This window comes from Mustela erminea, chromosome 14 (genome assembly GCF_009829155.1).
Source record: "Mustela erminea isolate mMusErm1 chromosome 14, mMusErm1.Pri, whole genome shotgun sequence".
In the NCBI taxonomy this organism is placed as follows: domain Eukaryota; kingdom Metazoa; phylum Chordata; class Mammalia; order Carnivora; family Mustelidae; genus Mustela; species Mustela erminea.
Window position 1 is genome coordinate 48,044,182 of NC_045627.1, and position 14,350 is coordinate 48,058,531.

General features: G+C 44.7%; 1 protein-coding gene across 1 annotated transcript; it reads right to left on the reverse strand.

Annotated features, from left to right (window-relative positions):
• Positions 1 to 6,015: 6,015 nt before the first annotated feature.
• On the reverse strand, positions 6,016 to 10,130 carry LRIT2 (leucine rich repeat, Ig-like and transmembrane domains 2). Its single transcript, XM_032312195.1, has 3 exons — positions 10,021 to 10,130; positions 8,739 to 9,520; positions 6,016 to 6,764 (listed from the first exon to the last, which is right to left on the reverse strand). Exons 1-3 carry the CDS (start codon positions 10,128 to 10,130, stop codon positions 6,016 to 6,018), a joined length of 1,641 nt encoding a protein of 546 aa, XP_032168086.1.
• Positions 10,131 to 14,350: the final 4,220 nt, after the last annotated feature.

The window sequence follows — 14,350 nt, forward strand, 5'->3', positions numbered from 1 at the left end:
CTGAAGGGCCACGCATATACTTCTAATGGTAATATTTGCAGGGCTTGTCTATCCAGCCGTGCCCCTCAGGGGCCTGGACTGGGCTTTTCTCCTGAGCAGGACAAGCCCCAACAGGGTTGCTTGGGAGGGAAAGGACTCTGGAGCTAGAGCTAATTAACCCCCAGCCCAGCCCAATGAAGGCAGGGATTGGGAGACCTGACATGGACACAAAAGCCTGGGCAGCCATGCAGTCTCTGGGACAGTGGTCATGAGAGCCTCTGGGATAGAGGCTCAGGCCAGCATCCAGGCCCTGGGAGGGGTGTGAGCTCTGGGACAAATCCAGAACTTGAACCAGGGTAGAGGTGATCTGAGAAACTGGGCCTGTGGGGCAACCTCCTGCATGGAGAAATATGGGGAAAGTACCCATTTGCTGGCAAGAGCCATACTGAGAAAGAATAAGAGGTACAGCCAAACCTTGGGTTCCAGCAAATGTGGAGACACTGCAAGTGACCCCCATCCAGTGGCAGTGAAACTGGGCCAAGTTCTACTGCATGAAGGAATGGTGAGGGTCCAGGGGCTGCCTGCCCAACCGCACTGGGATGGGCCTGGCCTCTAAGCTGGTGTAATTTTAAGTCTCTAGCTAAAGAGCTGGGAGATAAGGTTTCAGCTTAGGGGTGCTCTCCCATTTCTGGGGCCTAAAAAATGGATGGGTAATTAACAAATGTGTATCCAGATGTGTCTCCAGGAAACCTGCTGGGCATTGTGTGTTTCTCCCTACGGTTGAGGTCAGACTTTCTGACTATATGAAATAACGTGGTACTTTCTGGTCTGACAGCCCTGGATCTGAATCCTGGTTCTGCTGCCTACATGTGACTTTGTATAAGAGACTAAGTCTCTCTGGGCTTCACTTCCCACATTAATACGTGGTGTTAAAAAAAAAAAATCGTTGCGATGAAGGTGATGAGAGCTATTCTATGTAAAGATCCTAGCAGCAGCTCTGTATCTGCTGATACAAGCACAGGAGACAGTTGCTATTCTTAGGTGGATGAGAGGACGTTTGAGGATGTCTGCAGGCTGGAGCGCCATATCCTGGAGGGGAGGACCTTTGCGCATGCTGACCTCCAGGATGTTGCCGCTCACCGAGAGGCCCGGGAGCCTCAGAGGAGAGGGGCCTCGGAGGGAGGTGGAGGAGAGCAGGGAAGAGGGCACAGCTTTGGCCCTGTGCAGCCCTGAAGCCTGCATTCTGCAGGAGTTAAGAACTGAGGAGACTGGGCACCTGGGTGGCTCAGTGGGTTAAAGCCTCTGCCTTCAGCTCAGGTCATGATCCCAGGGTCCCGGGATAGAGCCCCGCATCGGGCTCTCCGCTCAGCAGGGAGCCTGCTTCCCTTTCTCTCTCTTTCTGCCTGCCTCTCTGCCTGCTTGTGATCTCTGTCTGTCAAATAAATAAATAAAATCTTTAAAAAGAAAAAAAAAAAAAAAGAACTGAGGAGACTGTCCCTAAGAAAACCTGTGGGACTTGGTACGGAGCAGCTGCCCTCAGAGGCCAACAAGCAAAACGTGGCAAAACCTGGGCACAACTGGAGCCTCCTGCTTCTCTGAGGTCTTCTGCAACACTGCTGCTCTGAGGACTGGTGGCTTCGGGAGAAGCCAGGTTCAGCCCATCTAGCATGGGTGTTGTCATCTGTTGGCAGGCAGTGATGCTCTCTGACAGTCCTGGAGGGCCCTGGCCACAGGGGGAAGGACAGGAGAATGGGGAGGATGCCCTGTGAGGACTGAGGCTGCCACAGTCCATGTGGACACAGGGAGGGTCCCTTAGAAATAACGTGGGTGCGGTGGGGGATGGTGTTGTAAGGTTTGGTGTAGTTTGCAGGATGAAGCGGTGGTGGTGTAAACCCACCATAAATTGATCCATAAAGTAAGTGACTTTATTTTGCAGCAACGGGCTGGTGATGTTGGGATATGACATTAGGAAATTGCACAAATGCACGTTTTGAACTGAATGAGGTTCAGTCATTTGTTTATTAATCAATAACATACTCAGTCATTTTTTTAATAACACATGTTCTGAGTGTACTGTGCCAGACCCTCTTCCAGGTATTACGTCTACAGGCTCCAACAAGCCAGAAGAAAGGAAGAAAAAAGAAAAAGGACAAAATCCTTCCCTCAGGTTGACAGTAGCAGACGCATGGGGCCAGCAAAGGCTTCATTCCAAAAGCAAGTAGCACTGCTTACAAATGTCTCCTGAACCAAAGGCACTCATCTTAAAATCACTAGGTCTAAGCTCTAGTGATAAGATTCCCAAAAGCATGACAACTGAATCTGAAACTATAGCATCTTTTCTTAAAAATAAAATTTATTTATTTATCTGGGGTAGGGGAAAGGGCAGAGCAGAGGGAGAAGGAGATAAGCAGACTTCCTGTTGAGCGCAGAACCCGATGCAGGTTTGGGTCTCATGCCTCTGAGATCACGACCTGAGCCAAAATCAAGTGACTGAGCCACGCAGGCGCCCCTGAAATCACAGCAGCTATTAAACATTAATTAAACAGAATGTGAAGGGTATTGGCATAGTTACCACATTATCACACATATATCTATACATACGCAAACATGTAGTCTTAGTAAGACCTGATGTTCCAAATGGCCTAATCTATATACTGACTCACAGTCAAGGAAAACACAGATTGAGATACTCTTTTTTTAAAAAATTTTTTGATTTTTTAATAAACGTATAATGTATGATTAGCCCCAGGGGTACAGGTCTGTGAATCGCCAGGTTTACACACTTCACAGCACTCACCATAGCACGTACCCTCCCCAATGTCCATAACCCCACCACCCTCTCCCTAACTCCTTCCCCCCAGCAACCCTCAGTTTGTTTTGTGAGATTAAGAGTTTCTTATGGTTTGTCTCCCTCCCAATCCCATCTTGTTTCATTTATTCTTTTCCTACCCCCCAAACCCCCCACGTTGCATCTCCACTTCCTCATATCAGGGAGATCATATGATAGTTGTCCTTCTCCAGTTGACTTATTTCACTAAGCATAATACCTTCTAGTTCCATCCACGTCGTCACAAATGGCAAGATTTCATTTCTTTTGATGGCTGCATAGTTCTCCATTGTGTGTATATATATATATATATATATATAGATATATATATCACATGATATATATATCTATATATATATATACACATCTTCTTTATCCATTCAACTATGGCTGCATAGTTCTCCATTGTGTGTGTGTGTATATAGATAGATATAGATATATCTATATATATATATATCACATCTTCTTTATCCATTCAACAGATTGAGATACTCTTAATGGTGATAACGTTTATTGTGATGACATTTATTGAGGACTTACTATGTGCCAGGCTTTGTTCTGAGAGTTTTACATGTGAGAACTCATTAATCATCAGGAAAACCTTAGGAGCAGGGAGTATTATTATTCTCATTTTTTTGAATGAGGAAGTTGAGGCACAGAACAGTAGAGTAATTTGCCCAAAGTCACAAAGTCAGTAGGAAGCAAAGCTAGAACTTAAGCCCAGGAAATCAAGTTCCTGGGTTCCTGGGTCCCAGAGCCTATGTTTGTTTTCTTTCTTTCTTTCTTTCTTGCTTTCTTGCTTTCTTTCTTCCTTTCCTTCTTTCTTTCTTTTTTTCTTTCTAAGATTTTGTTTACTTATTTGACAGAGAGAGAGAGATCACCAGTAGGCAGAGAGGGAGGCAGAGAGAGAGAGGGGAAGAAGGCTCCCTGCTGAGCAGAGAGCCCAATGTGGGGATCAATCCCAGAACCCTGAGATCATGACCTGAGCCGAAGGCAGAGGCTTAGCCCACTGAGCCACCCAGGCACCCAGAGCCTATGTTCTTAACCCTACTGTCATCACATTGCCTAATCGAGCTGGAGAATGTGCATCTCTTACCCTAGATTTTTTTTTTTTAAGGGCAATTCAAGGGTCTTGAAATAATTAGGAATCCTCTCCAGACCTTGAATCCTCTCCCTGAATTTCCATGTCCGTAGAAGCACCTGGATGCTGCCCCTGCTATGCTACACGTGTCCTCCATGGCCCTTCCCCCTATCCTGTCCCTTCTGCCCACCACGAAGCTTTCTTTGCTGGAAGTGGAGGCCAGAACATCCACTCTTGCCTTCCTGGTAGTCCCAGGTCACTTCAGAATTGCTGTACCCTGCATGACCCATAGACAGACTCCGATTCTATGGAGGGAAAGACACAGAGGCCACAGAGGCCAGAAGTGCAAGCTCTTGCTTTGCTCTGATCACGTTTCTTCAAAAGGTATCATGGGAAATTATTCATGAACAAATTCTCTACCGCATTACATGCATGTATATGTTGTTTATATACATATAACTATACATATGTATATATGACTTTAAAATATATGTTCTTAGGTGTGATCATGTCTCTGTAGCTATATATATATATATATACATATATATATATATATATATTTTTTTTTTTAAGCCTAGGAGACCATGATACACGAAATGGGCCTGGAAGGATGACTAGGAATGGGTGTAGAAGGCGGGAAGGAGGGAGAAAATATTTCTTGGAATGTCACAGGGAGATAATCAACAGTTTGCAGGGAATTTTCCTGTGGCCCAGGAGAAGCTGCAGAAAGGCAGATGTGGGTTTAAATCCTGAGAAAGATCAGCAACCAGCAGGGATGCCTGGAGGGACAATGAGGTGCTCTGGGGTTCATGGGTACACTACATGTACACCCAGATAGGAGGAGACAATGACCTCTCAGGGGTTTAATAGGAGAACTTGAAACATTTAATAGGGGAAGGGAGTGGAGATTATACCCTCATTCGTGTAATAGACACTTGTCCTCAGAGCTGAGATGCTAGGGACATGGGACTAGAAAAATAAGCCTGAAGCTCAGAATCGCATAAGACTGGTTGGCCATCAGGGTTCTGTAGCCCCCCTCCCATTTGTAGATAGTAATAATAATGATTATAGGGTCATTTGATTCTATATAGATTCTATTCCTTCTGGGTATGGCCCTTTCAACTCTACTTTCTTTCTTTTCTTTCTTTCTTTCTTTCTTTCTTTCGTTCTTTCTCTCTTTCTTTCTTCTTTCTTCCTTTCTTTCTTTTAAAGATTTTGTTTATTTATTTGACAGACAGAGATTATAAGTAGACAGAGAGGCAGACAGAGAGAGGGGGAAGCAGGCTCCCCACTAAGCAGAGAGCCCGATATGGGGCTCAATCCCAGGACCCCGAGATCATGACTCGAGCCAAAGGCAGAGGCCCTAACCCACTGAGCCACCCAGGTGCCCCTCAACTCTACTTTCTAACAATCCCTGGAGCATAAGCCCTGGGTTGCAACCAGTCTCCTATTCCTCCATCCTAATGGCTCCAGGCTCTCCAGAGCCCCAAGGACTGCTCATGGAAACACAGGCACCCACAAACAGAGAGTCACATCACCCATTGGATTCTCATTGCCCTATAGGGTAGCTTTTTGGACCCTCAAATTTATGTGATCTCATTGGGAGTTTGCAGTAAGAGGAAGAAGAATACTTTCTGAAGGAGACACAAGAATGTGGCAGAGCAGACATTTAGGGGAAACAATGGAATGAGAGCTCCTCTCGAGCGTTGCCCCCATCAGCTGGTTAGATGGGTGATGTTGCACAAGCCACCGTAACTTGCTGGGCTTCTGCTCATTCACCTCTAGAAAGGGGTGGAATTCTACCTTTCTCCAACAGGATAGCACATGCGGCATGTCCTATGTAATTGTTACAGGGCTATATCTATGGAAAGAGTAATATGTGTTGACTTCTAGCCATCATGTATAGTAAGATAATTAATTGGGCCAGCATCCTTCCATGAAGAATTGTGTCTTCCTGATCATTGTGTCAAGTTCAGTGCCTGGAACAGAGTAAGTGCTCAATAAATAGAGTTGAATAAATGGGTCAAGGCAAACTGAGTTGCCACAGAGGTTGGGTTTGGGGACTACTGCCCCACATTCCCTGCCGCAATGCCCCCCCCCAATGACTGCCATGCCCAGCCTGAGCTGTTCAGCCCCAGTCTTCCTCTCTGTCTTTCTCCTCATGCCCTTCAGCCTCTCTGGGGCCCAGACCATCCTCACAGACTGCTATGGGTTCTCTGCAGGAGGAGTCCCACTGCTGTGGCGCCGCACGCGGGCACCTGGGGGCCTTCCTGCGCTGAGGACAGCAGGGCAGCGTCCATTCCCCACAGCTGCAGGGAGCCTGGGCTGCCCAGACATAGGCACCCACGGGCACCACAAGCAGCACCACACACAGGACCACTGCGACATGCAGCAGGCGCTCCCGGCCCTCCAGCTCGTGGTGGTCTCTGCCCGTCACAAAGACCACACACCGGCCCCGGTGTGCGGGCTGGCCCTCCAGGCTGAGGCATGCCTCATATTTCGTTCCAGGAAGGAGGTCCTCCACAGCGTACATGTTGATTCCGGGGCCAAGGTGCACCACTTCCTTCCTGAGCGTTTCATCTGATGTAAGGTAGAGGGTGAACCATTTCTCCTCAGGGGCATCTGCCACTGCCAACCACTCCAGCAAAATCCCATGTACCGTCTGCCTGACGACCCGCAGGTCAACATAGGCATTGTCCTGTGAAGGGAAAGAGGGAGGCAGGGCCTGGGCGGGCTGGACGTAGAGGGAGATGACAAGGGTGCTCCTACCCAGGAAGTTGGAGGCCACACAGGTGTAATTGCCTCTGTCTACCAGATGGGCAGCAGGTATGATCAGTTCCGACAGAGCAGTGTCTTCTGCAGTAGATGAAGTCAACACTGGGAGAGAGAGAGCAAAGCAGCTCAATAGACATGTCTCTGACAAAAAGCTGGACAGTTCAGCAATGCCAGTTATTTCTTTTTAAGCTGAAGGTGACCATTTATTAAGCAGTGTTTGGTGCTGTGTATTTGCCTCTCAGCCCCCCTGTAAGGTAAGTACCCCAGTTTCACACATAAGAAGCTGAGGATAGGAGTGAATAAGCAACTTGCCCATAGGGAGACATGTTCAGAGGCGGTGACTAATCAGGAACCTCATTCTTCTGTCTATAAAGACCATACTTCCAACCTCACTAGCTGTTCCCAGCAAACCACCGGAAGTGTTGCTGAGCTAACAGCATGGTTTTGGGGAGATCTCTTACAACGATGTGGTATTGTGAGCTTCAAAAATTGCCTTTTGGGGGCACCTGAGTGGCTCTGTCAGTTAAGCATCCAACTCTTGGTTTCAGCTCAAGCCATGATCTCAGGGTCATGAGATGGAGTCCTGTGTTGGGCTCCATGCTCATCAGGGAGTCTGCTTTTCTCCTTATCTCTCCATCTCCCTCTGACCCTCCCCTCCACTTGTGCTCTCTCTATTTCCAAAATAAATAAATAAATCTTAAAAAAATATTTAAAAGAATTGCCTTTCTACTTCCCAGATATAGAGAGGCTTAGAGTCTGGATCCAAATGCCTAGATTCTATTCCTTACTAAGTATATGGTCTTGGACCAGTTGCTTAGATACTTTTGGTCTCAATTTCCTCATTGGTAAAATGGGATGATAATAGTACTCATTCCCTAACTTTGATAGTAAGTGCTCATTGTGAGCTGTGTTATTACTGAGAGGATACATATAACATGGTACCAAAGAAACTGACTACAGAACACTAAAAAAGACATGTGCATGCATCTCACTGTTCTTCAAGATGCTACAAAAACAAATCCTACATTTTTCCTTCACTGGTATTTAATCTTAACCCAATAATATGTGATTAAAATGATAGGAAAAAGTCAACAGTTCATTTTGTTAGGTATTTTTAAATCTTCCAGCAGTTTGTCACTATGCATAACAAATATATATGGGTAACTGACTGTATTTCTCAAGTTTTACTTATATATTCCTAGTTGTTGTCTAGACAGCATTAAGATGTCACCAGGGAGGCCATCCTTGGTCTTGTGCTGTGTCACAGCCCTGTAGGGTTGCAATAAAGGTGATTGCAGCTGAGGTATGAAAAGAGAGCACAGAGTTTCAGGACATGAGAGGCAGGCTTGAATCCCAATGTTGAGGCCCATGGGGGTCATTTCCTCACCCAGCGTCCCAGTATTACAACTTTAAACTAACAAGATCTGAACAACACTGTGGTGGGAAGTATAAAATTCAACCAGTATGTAGGAATTCCCAACCTTGCCCAATGATAAGAATTACTTGGGAAAGGAGGAGTGGAGAAGAGGAACCCTAATCAATATACATTAACCTCAGACCCTTCCCTAGACACAAGGAATCTGAATCTCCAGGGCAGGGCCTGGAAATCTTATTTCTAACAAATACCCCCATATGAGTCTACTCCAGAAATTTTAGGAAATAATTAATATATAATCTCTAGAATCAGTCCTAGTCAGAAATTCTATGATTTAAAAATACACAGCACAGTATTTTTGCATCTAGAAGTCTCTCAAAGAACATATTTCTTCATATATAATTTTATAATATTTATACAATATGTCAAATATATATTTTATATATATATATATATATATATATATATATATATATATATATATCCCATAGAGATCTGCATGCAACCATTTGAAATAATGCCAGTAGTGGAACACTGTCTTGGAAAATTTCTGTTGTGGTGGGTATAATTCAGGTCCACCCCAATCTTACCAGCACACTTACTTTGTCATTGATCCAGTATAGAAAATCCCTACTGAGGACTGGGTTGCTGTAAGACCTCATTATTCCCCCAGATACATCGAGAGGGTGTCTGTGGCTTACCATTGAATTCCCGCCACATGCTCAGGGGGTAAGTCCACACAATGGTTGGTGAAGGGCTGGCCCGTGCCTGGCATCTCAGGGTCACATTCTGTCCCATCTGGATGGTGACACTGGCACTGGGGGTTGAGACCTGTGGCTTCATGCAAGCACTGAGCTCAGTTTCATGAAAAAGTTGCCCTGCCTTGGAGAGAGGGCGTTGGCACATCAGGTAGGAATTCGCCAGGATGACCGGGATGTTGATGGACTTTACAAACTGAACAAGTCCCCTCAAGCGACAGTCACATACCCAGGGGTTGTTGTGCAGTGCTAGCACCATGCTGGAGAGAACCTTGGCTCCACAGCCAGGCTGCGGGTGTTTCTGATAGACTAGCCAGTTCAAGAAGACACTCTTAGATACAACTGTAAGCCTATTGGAGGATAGGTCAAGGTAGGTCAGGTTGATCAAGAACTGAAGGGCTAGCTCAGGGAGCACATCAATCCTGTTGTGTTTGAGATCCAAGACCCTCAGGAGAGGTGTGGCTTGGAATGCTGTCCATGGTACTGAACGGAGTTTGTTCCCCTCCAGTCTCAGCTCTTTCAGTTCTGACAGGTGCTCTAGGGCTCCCGGGTGTACCACAGAGATGTTATTAAAATTAAGCCAAAGGTATTCCAATGTGCTCATGTTGATGAAGGACCCTCGAGGCAGTTCAAATAAGGGTGAATTTTCAATTCTCAACAACTTTAACTGTTCAGGATGGTTCCTTGGGATCTTTCCTAAAGAGATAGATATGCACTGCAGAGCCCTGTACAAGAAACCAAAAGCTTTAAGGTGAATATTGGAGGGGTCTCCTGGGTGGCTCAGTCAGTTAAGCGACTGACTCTTGGTTACATGCAGGTCATGATCTTAGGGTCCTGAGATCAAGCCCTGAATTGAGCTCCCAGCTCAGCGGGGAATCTACTTTACCGCTCTCTCTCTCTCCCTCTGCCCCTCCCCCAACTCATGCACATTCTCTCACTCTCTGTCTCTCTCTAAAATAAGTACATATATCTTTAAGAAAGAAGAACATCAGGCAAGTGATATCAGGTTTATTCTAGCATTAGGCATATGAATTTTAAAAAATAGGTGTTATTCACTTGAAATAAAAGAGACCCATTTTGGTAAAAGTGCACAGTTCTCCAAAGTTTAGCACCAACTAGAGATTTGGCTGATTTCCTGCCAAATATAGGTCTGTTCCCACTCCACTTCATCTCTAAAAATAGCCCACCCCCTACAACCTCCTGGCATCTTGTCAGCATAGCCCACCTGCTGAAACTGTCCTCTGAGCAGGTACATCCTGGCAGACAGGGCGGCTGAGCTGCATGTGAATCCAGAAAGACCAGAACTAGCAGGAAATAATGGGAAACTGAAGCCATATTCTTCTGTAAGAAATCACCTTGCAAGTTTTGAATAAGTATAGCCCAAGCTCTGAGTGGCAGATCCTATTATTGGTAATCCATGGTGATGTAGGTCAGCACAGCAGTGGCAAAGCTCCTGGATGCTCATAGGTCTGTTATGGCCCAGATCCCAAGCTCAATAAGAACCCATGAAGAGGAAGCTATGCCCCTTAACTAAGATCACAGGATTCACCCTTTGTCTGGTTCTTCAGTCTGCTAAGCAAACTCTAAACCAACTGTCCTATTCAGCACCGATACTGCCTTCCTCCAGTTTCTTACAAAATGATCTAGGAAACAAGCAGGAAATACTATCCTGGGCACTGTGGTTCTGGTTATCAGGCCAGAATCCATCTAATATTTCATCTATCACAATTGGCTCCTGAAAACTCAAATTTTCAACCACTCTCTAGAAGTGAATGCAGATGGTGGGTAACAAAGATGGAACCACTGCCATCCCTGGTTTTCTCCCCACACCTCATGTGATGGATTCATTCGTATACTGCATTAAGACAGTTGTCTATGCCACGTAGATGAGCTGAGTCAGAGAAGCATCACAGTGCAGAGGTTAAACCACAAGACTGTATTTTCTGATTAAGGAAATGTGTGTTTGTTATCCTGGATCTCACAACTTTCCCTGAATGCTGTGTATTTCACATGATAAGCATGAGACTTACATTTTAAGGTGAGATATATGTGATTTGGGGCACTTGCTCTTCCACTCCTTAACTATTCAACAACTATTTATTGGCCCTCTTCACACACTTTCTAGGTGCAAGGAATCCACTGGTGGGCAAAGCTTTTTAGACCCTACGCCATGGAGTCTTCTCTCTAGTTGATGCTTCCTTGAGATCTTTGGAAGGTCACTTAACCTCCAGGAGTCTCAATTTCTACCCTGCAAAGTGAGGAAATTAATAAATACTTTACTGTGTTTCTAGGAAACTTTGAGGTTATGTAAATTAAAGTACCTAACATACAGTAATTATGTTAATTCCCTTCCTACACCAACAGACTCTTGAAGAGCAGCTGATTCCACGGTCCTAGGATCAAGCCCCACATCAGGCTCTCTTCTCAGCAGTGAGATTGCTTCTCCCTCTTCCTCTAACTGCTGCTCCCCCTCCTTGTTCTCTCTCTTAAATAAAGAAAAAAAAAATTTTTAAAGAAAAAAAAAATTTTTAAAGGATGACCCATCCATATGCTGTCTATAAGAGACTACAAGGTACTTCCTGGTAAATATTGACATTCCATGAGCTCCCCTAAGACTCAGGATATACATTATACTGTACAAAAGGCCTAAAGGAAGAAAATCCTCTTAGTAGTTAACCAGTGATGAGGGAAATGGGTCACCAACTAAGCTGATTACATTTCAGGCTTTCCATCAAAGCCAGATATATTTGTTCGAGTTTCTTGTCTAGCTCTACAATATGGCTAGATCTCTAATGTCCTCTTAAGGTAAAAATCAAAACAAAGACAGTGCAGTGGGTGCAAAGCTTATGCTAGACATGGAGATGTGTGGCCTAGACCCCTTCAAGGAATGGGTTCATGCTCAGCTGCAAAGATTGCTTGCATGAATTCATGCCCTTCCCAAAGCAACCCATATACAGCAACTGAGGTTGAAGAGGTCCCAAGGGCCCAGCGAGTTTGGTCTAATGGTAGTGGGGGAGGCACTCTGATCTCACTCCAGAGGTTTGTACCAGATTGGTCAGGATTTTATCAAGCTTTCTTTTTGGGAAAATTTGATTTAATTCACTGCATCACACCCCACTAGTGAATTATTTTCTCACCTCCAAATATAAGGAATTAAAGATATCTCCATCCCCCACAATTTCTTCTATGTTCATGCCAGGCTACCCTCTTCCAGTGAATCCAGCTGAACCTAACCTTCCACTGGTTTGCTGAAAGCCTAAGAAGAACAACCACTGGCATGTCATCTCTGGAATTACGCAGGCCACTTCTGCACTGCTCCTTCTCTCTTGACCTCCCTCATCTTCTGATTTTCTTATTTGGCATATGGGCACAGATGTGTAGCTGTGTTGTCAACTAAGGCAAGAGATTGGGACAATTAAAGCTGGGTTATGTCATTCACCTCAAATAACTAAGTGGTGTCCCTAAACTCAAGAGATATAACAACAAGGGGAATTGAAAGCATCTTGGGGGTCATTCCATCCAGACCCACCCAAATAGGTCTTAATGAATCATTGAAAAGTTTGAATTTTCTGTCTGTCTCTGTCTCTCTCTTACACACACACATCCACATAATATTGGATAAACACTAACAAATTCTTGCTTTCAATTCCTGAATATTCATCAAACAAAATTTAATAAAACTAATTGGATCTTACTTGTCTTTAGGCCAATAATTTCTCAATCTTGATTGGCTCTGTCAATCATTTAGAGGAAACTTCCTCACTATTTCAATAGGTGGCTGCTTTCATCTATTGCATTTATATTTGTGCTAATTTGGGGAAAGCCTGTCAATCTCATATATCTAACAATCAGAACTGAGTCTTGGATCTTGACAGCAGAAATACCTTGATAAATTTACATCAGAGGTTGGAAAACTACAGCCTGAGAGCCAAATCCAGCCTGCCATCTGTTTTAGTGAATAACATTTTATTGGAATACATCCATGCCCATAACCTATATATTGTCTATGGCTGCTTTCACATTCCATCAGAGGAGCTGAGCAGGAGTGACAGAGCCTACACTATTTACTATGTGATTTTCTTTACAGAATATGTTTGTTGATCCATGATGTAGACAGTGGTCTTGTCATCTTCCAACCAAATAATTTCTCTTACCAATGGCTATGGCCCTTAAGTTATGTTCAGATGTATCCTCCAGATGATGGCCAGAAAATACCCATATATAGAAATACCATGTGCATGTATATTGGTGGTCTTATGGTTCTTATGGTTTTCGGTGACTTGAAAAAAAAAACCCATTTCCATACTGAACTTGCTATAGATTGCATTGCAGAGATCACCACTGAATAAAGACCCTCAGCCTGGAAGAAAGTTATCAAAGGCTTAGACCCTCCAAGAAAAACTGATAGCTACTCTCTATGAATTATTCAACTCATTGCGCTTGTTGTTTCATCTGTAAAATCAAGTAGCTTAGCATCCATAATGGGTTGATGTAAAGATCAAATGAAAGAGAATAGGAAAATATGTTGTAAGGTCATATGTTGCAAGGTCTTTTGTAAATATAAGAGGGAGTACAGAAACTTTAGAAATCACTGCACTGGAACACCTGGGTGGCTCAGCTGGTTGAGTGTCTGATTCTTGGTTTCAGCTCAGGTCATGATCCCAAGGTCCTGGGATTAAGTCCTGCACTCAGCATGGAGTCTGCTTGTCCCTCTCCCTCTGCTCCCCAGTGCCCCCCACCCCGCTCACTCTCTCTCTCCTCCTCCCTCTTCTCTATTTTTCATAAATAAATAAAGTCTTTAAGAAAGGAAAGAAATCACTACATCACAGTGTTTCATATTTGACAATGGTTCAACACAATACGGAGTCTCTTAGTTGATATCAGCAAAATAATTTCCTTGAACCTCTTGCTATCCCCAAATTTCCCCAGTTGTTAGCTAAAGGCCTTGGCACCAAACACCCTGGATGCCCCCTTTGTTAGAGCTCAATCCTGCAGACAAGACACAACATTGACTCTTTTGCTGGGATCATTCACCCTCACTTGTGTGCAGAGACAACCTCTCGGAGGTTCCCCAGTTTAAAACAAACTGAACAGGAATCCCACTTTGAAATGGCTTCCTGAATAACTGGGAAGGCCCTGAGACACCCTCAGGCACCCAGGGAAATTAAGTCAAATAACAAAGGCCGCTGCACGGGGACCAAGGTGAGCTGTGTGTTGAATGCTCCGTGCCACCCACCGCGAATGCTCCCTCAGACTCACATTCCTCCAGCCCGAGAGTAAATGAGCAGGAGTCTCTTCGACATCATCTAAACCTCTAGAATTTACTGAAAATCAAATGATGATCTAGGATGAATGGCACCCAGAGACGAAAGTGTTAGAATCCCTAAGTGTAGACAGTGAGGACATAACATGCATCTCTGCATGTGTGGGACTGAACGATTGTGGTTAATGCATAAAGAGACTGTGTGTGTGCGTGTCCGTGAGTGTTGGGGGCCAGGAGGCCTGGTCGAGGGCATTGCCCCACTAGGTTAAGGTTTGAACTAATGCTGGCCTAG

Excerpts from the sequence above, each read along its gene's own strand:
- LRIT2 (XM_032312195.1), bottom strand. The coding sequence starts at position 10,130 with ATGGCTTCAGTTTCCCATTATTTCCTGCTAGTTCTGGTCTTTCTGGAT. Across the intron at positions 9,521-10,020 it reads TCAGAGGACAGTTTCAGCAG|GGCTCTGCAGTGCATATCTA; the intron begins GTGGGCTATGCT and ends TTTCTTGTACAG. Across the intron at positions 6,765-8,738 it reads CATGTGGCGGGAATTCAATG|TGTTGACTTCATCTACTGCA; the intron begins GTAAGCCACAGA and ends TCTCTCTCCCAG.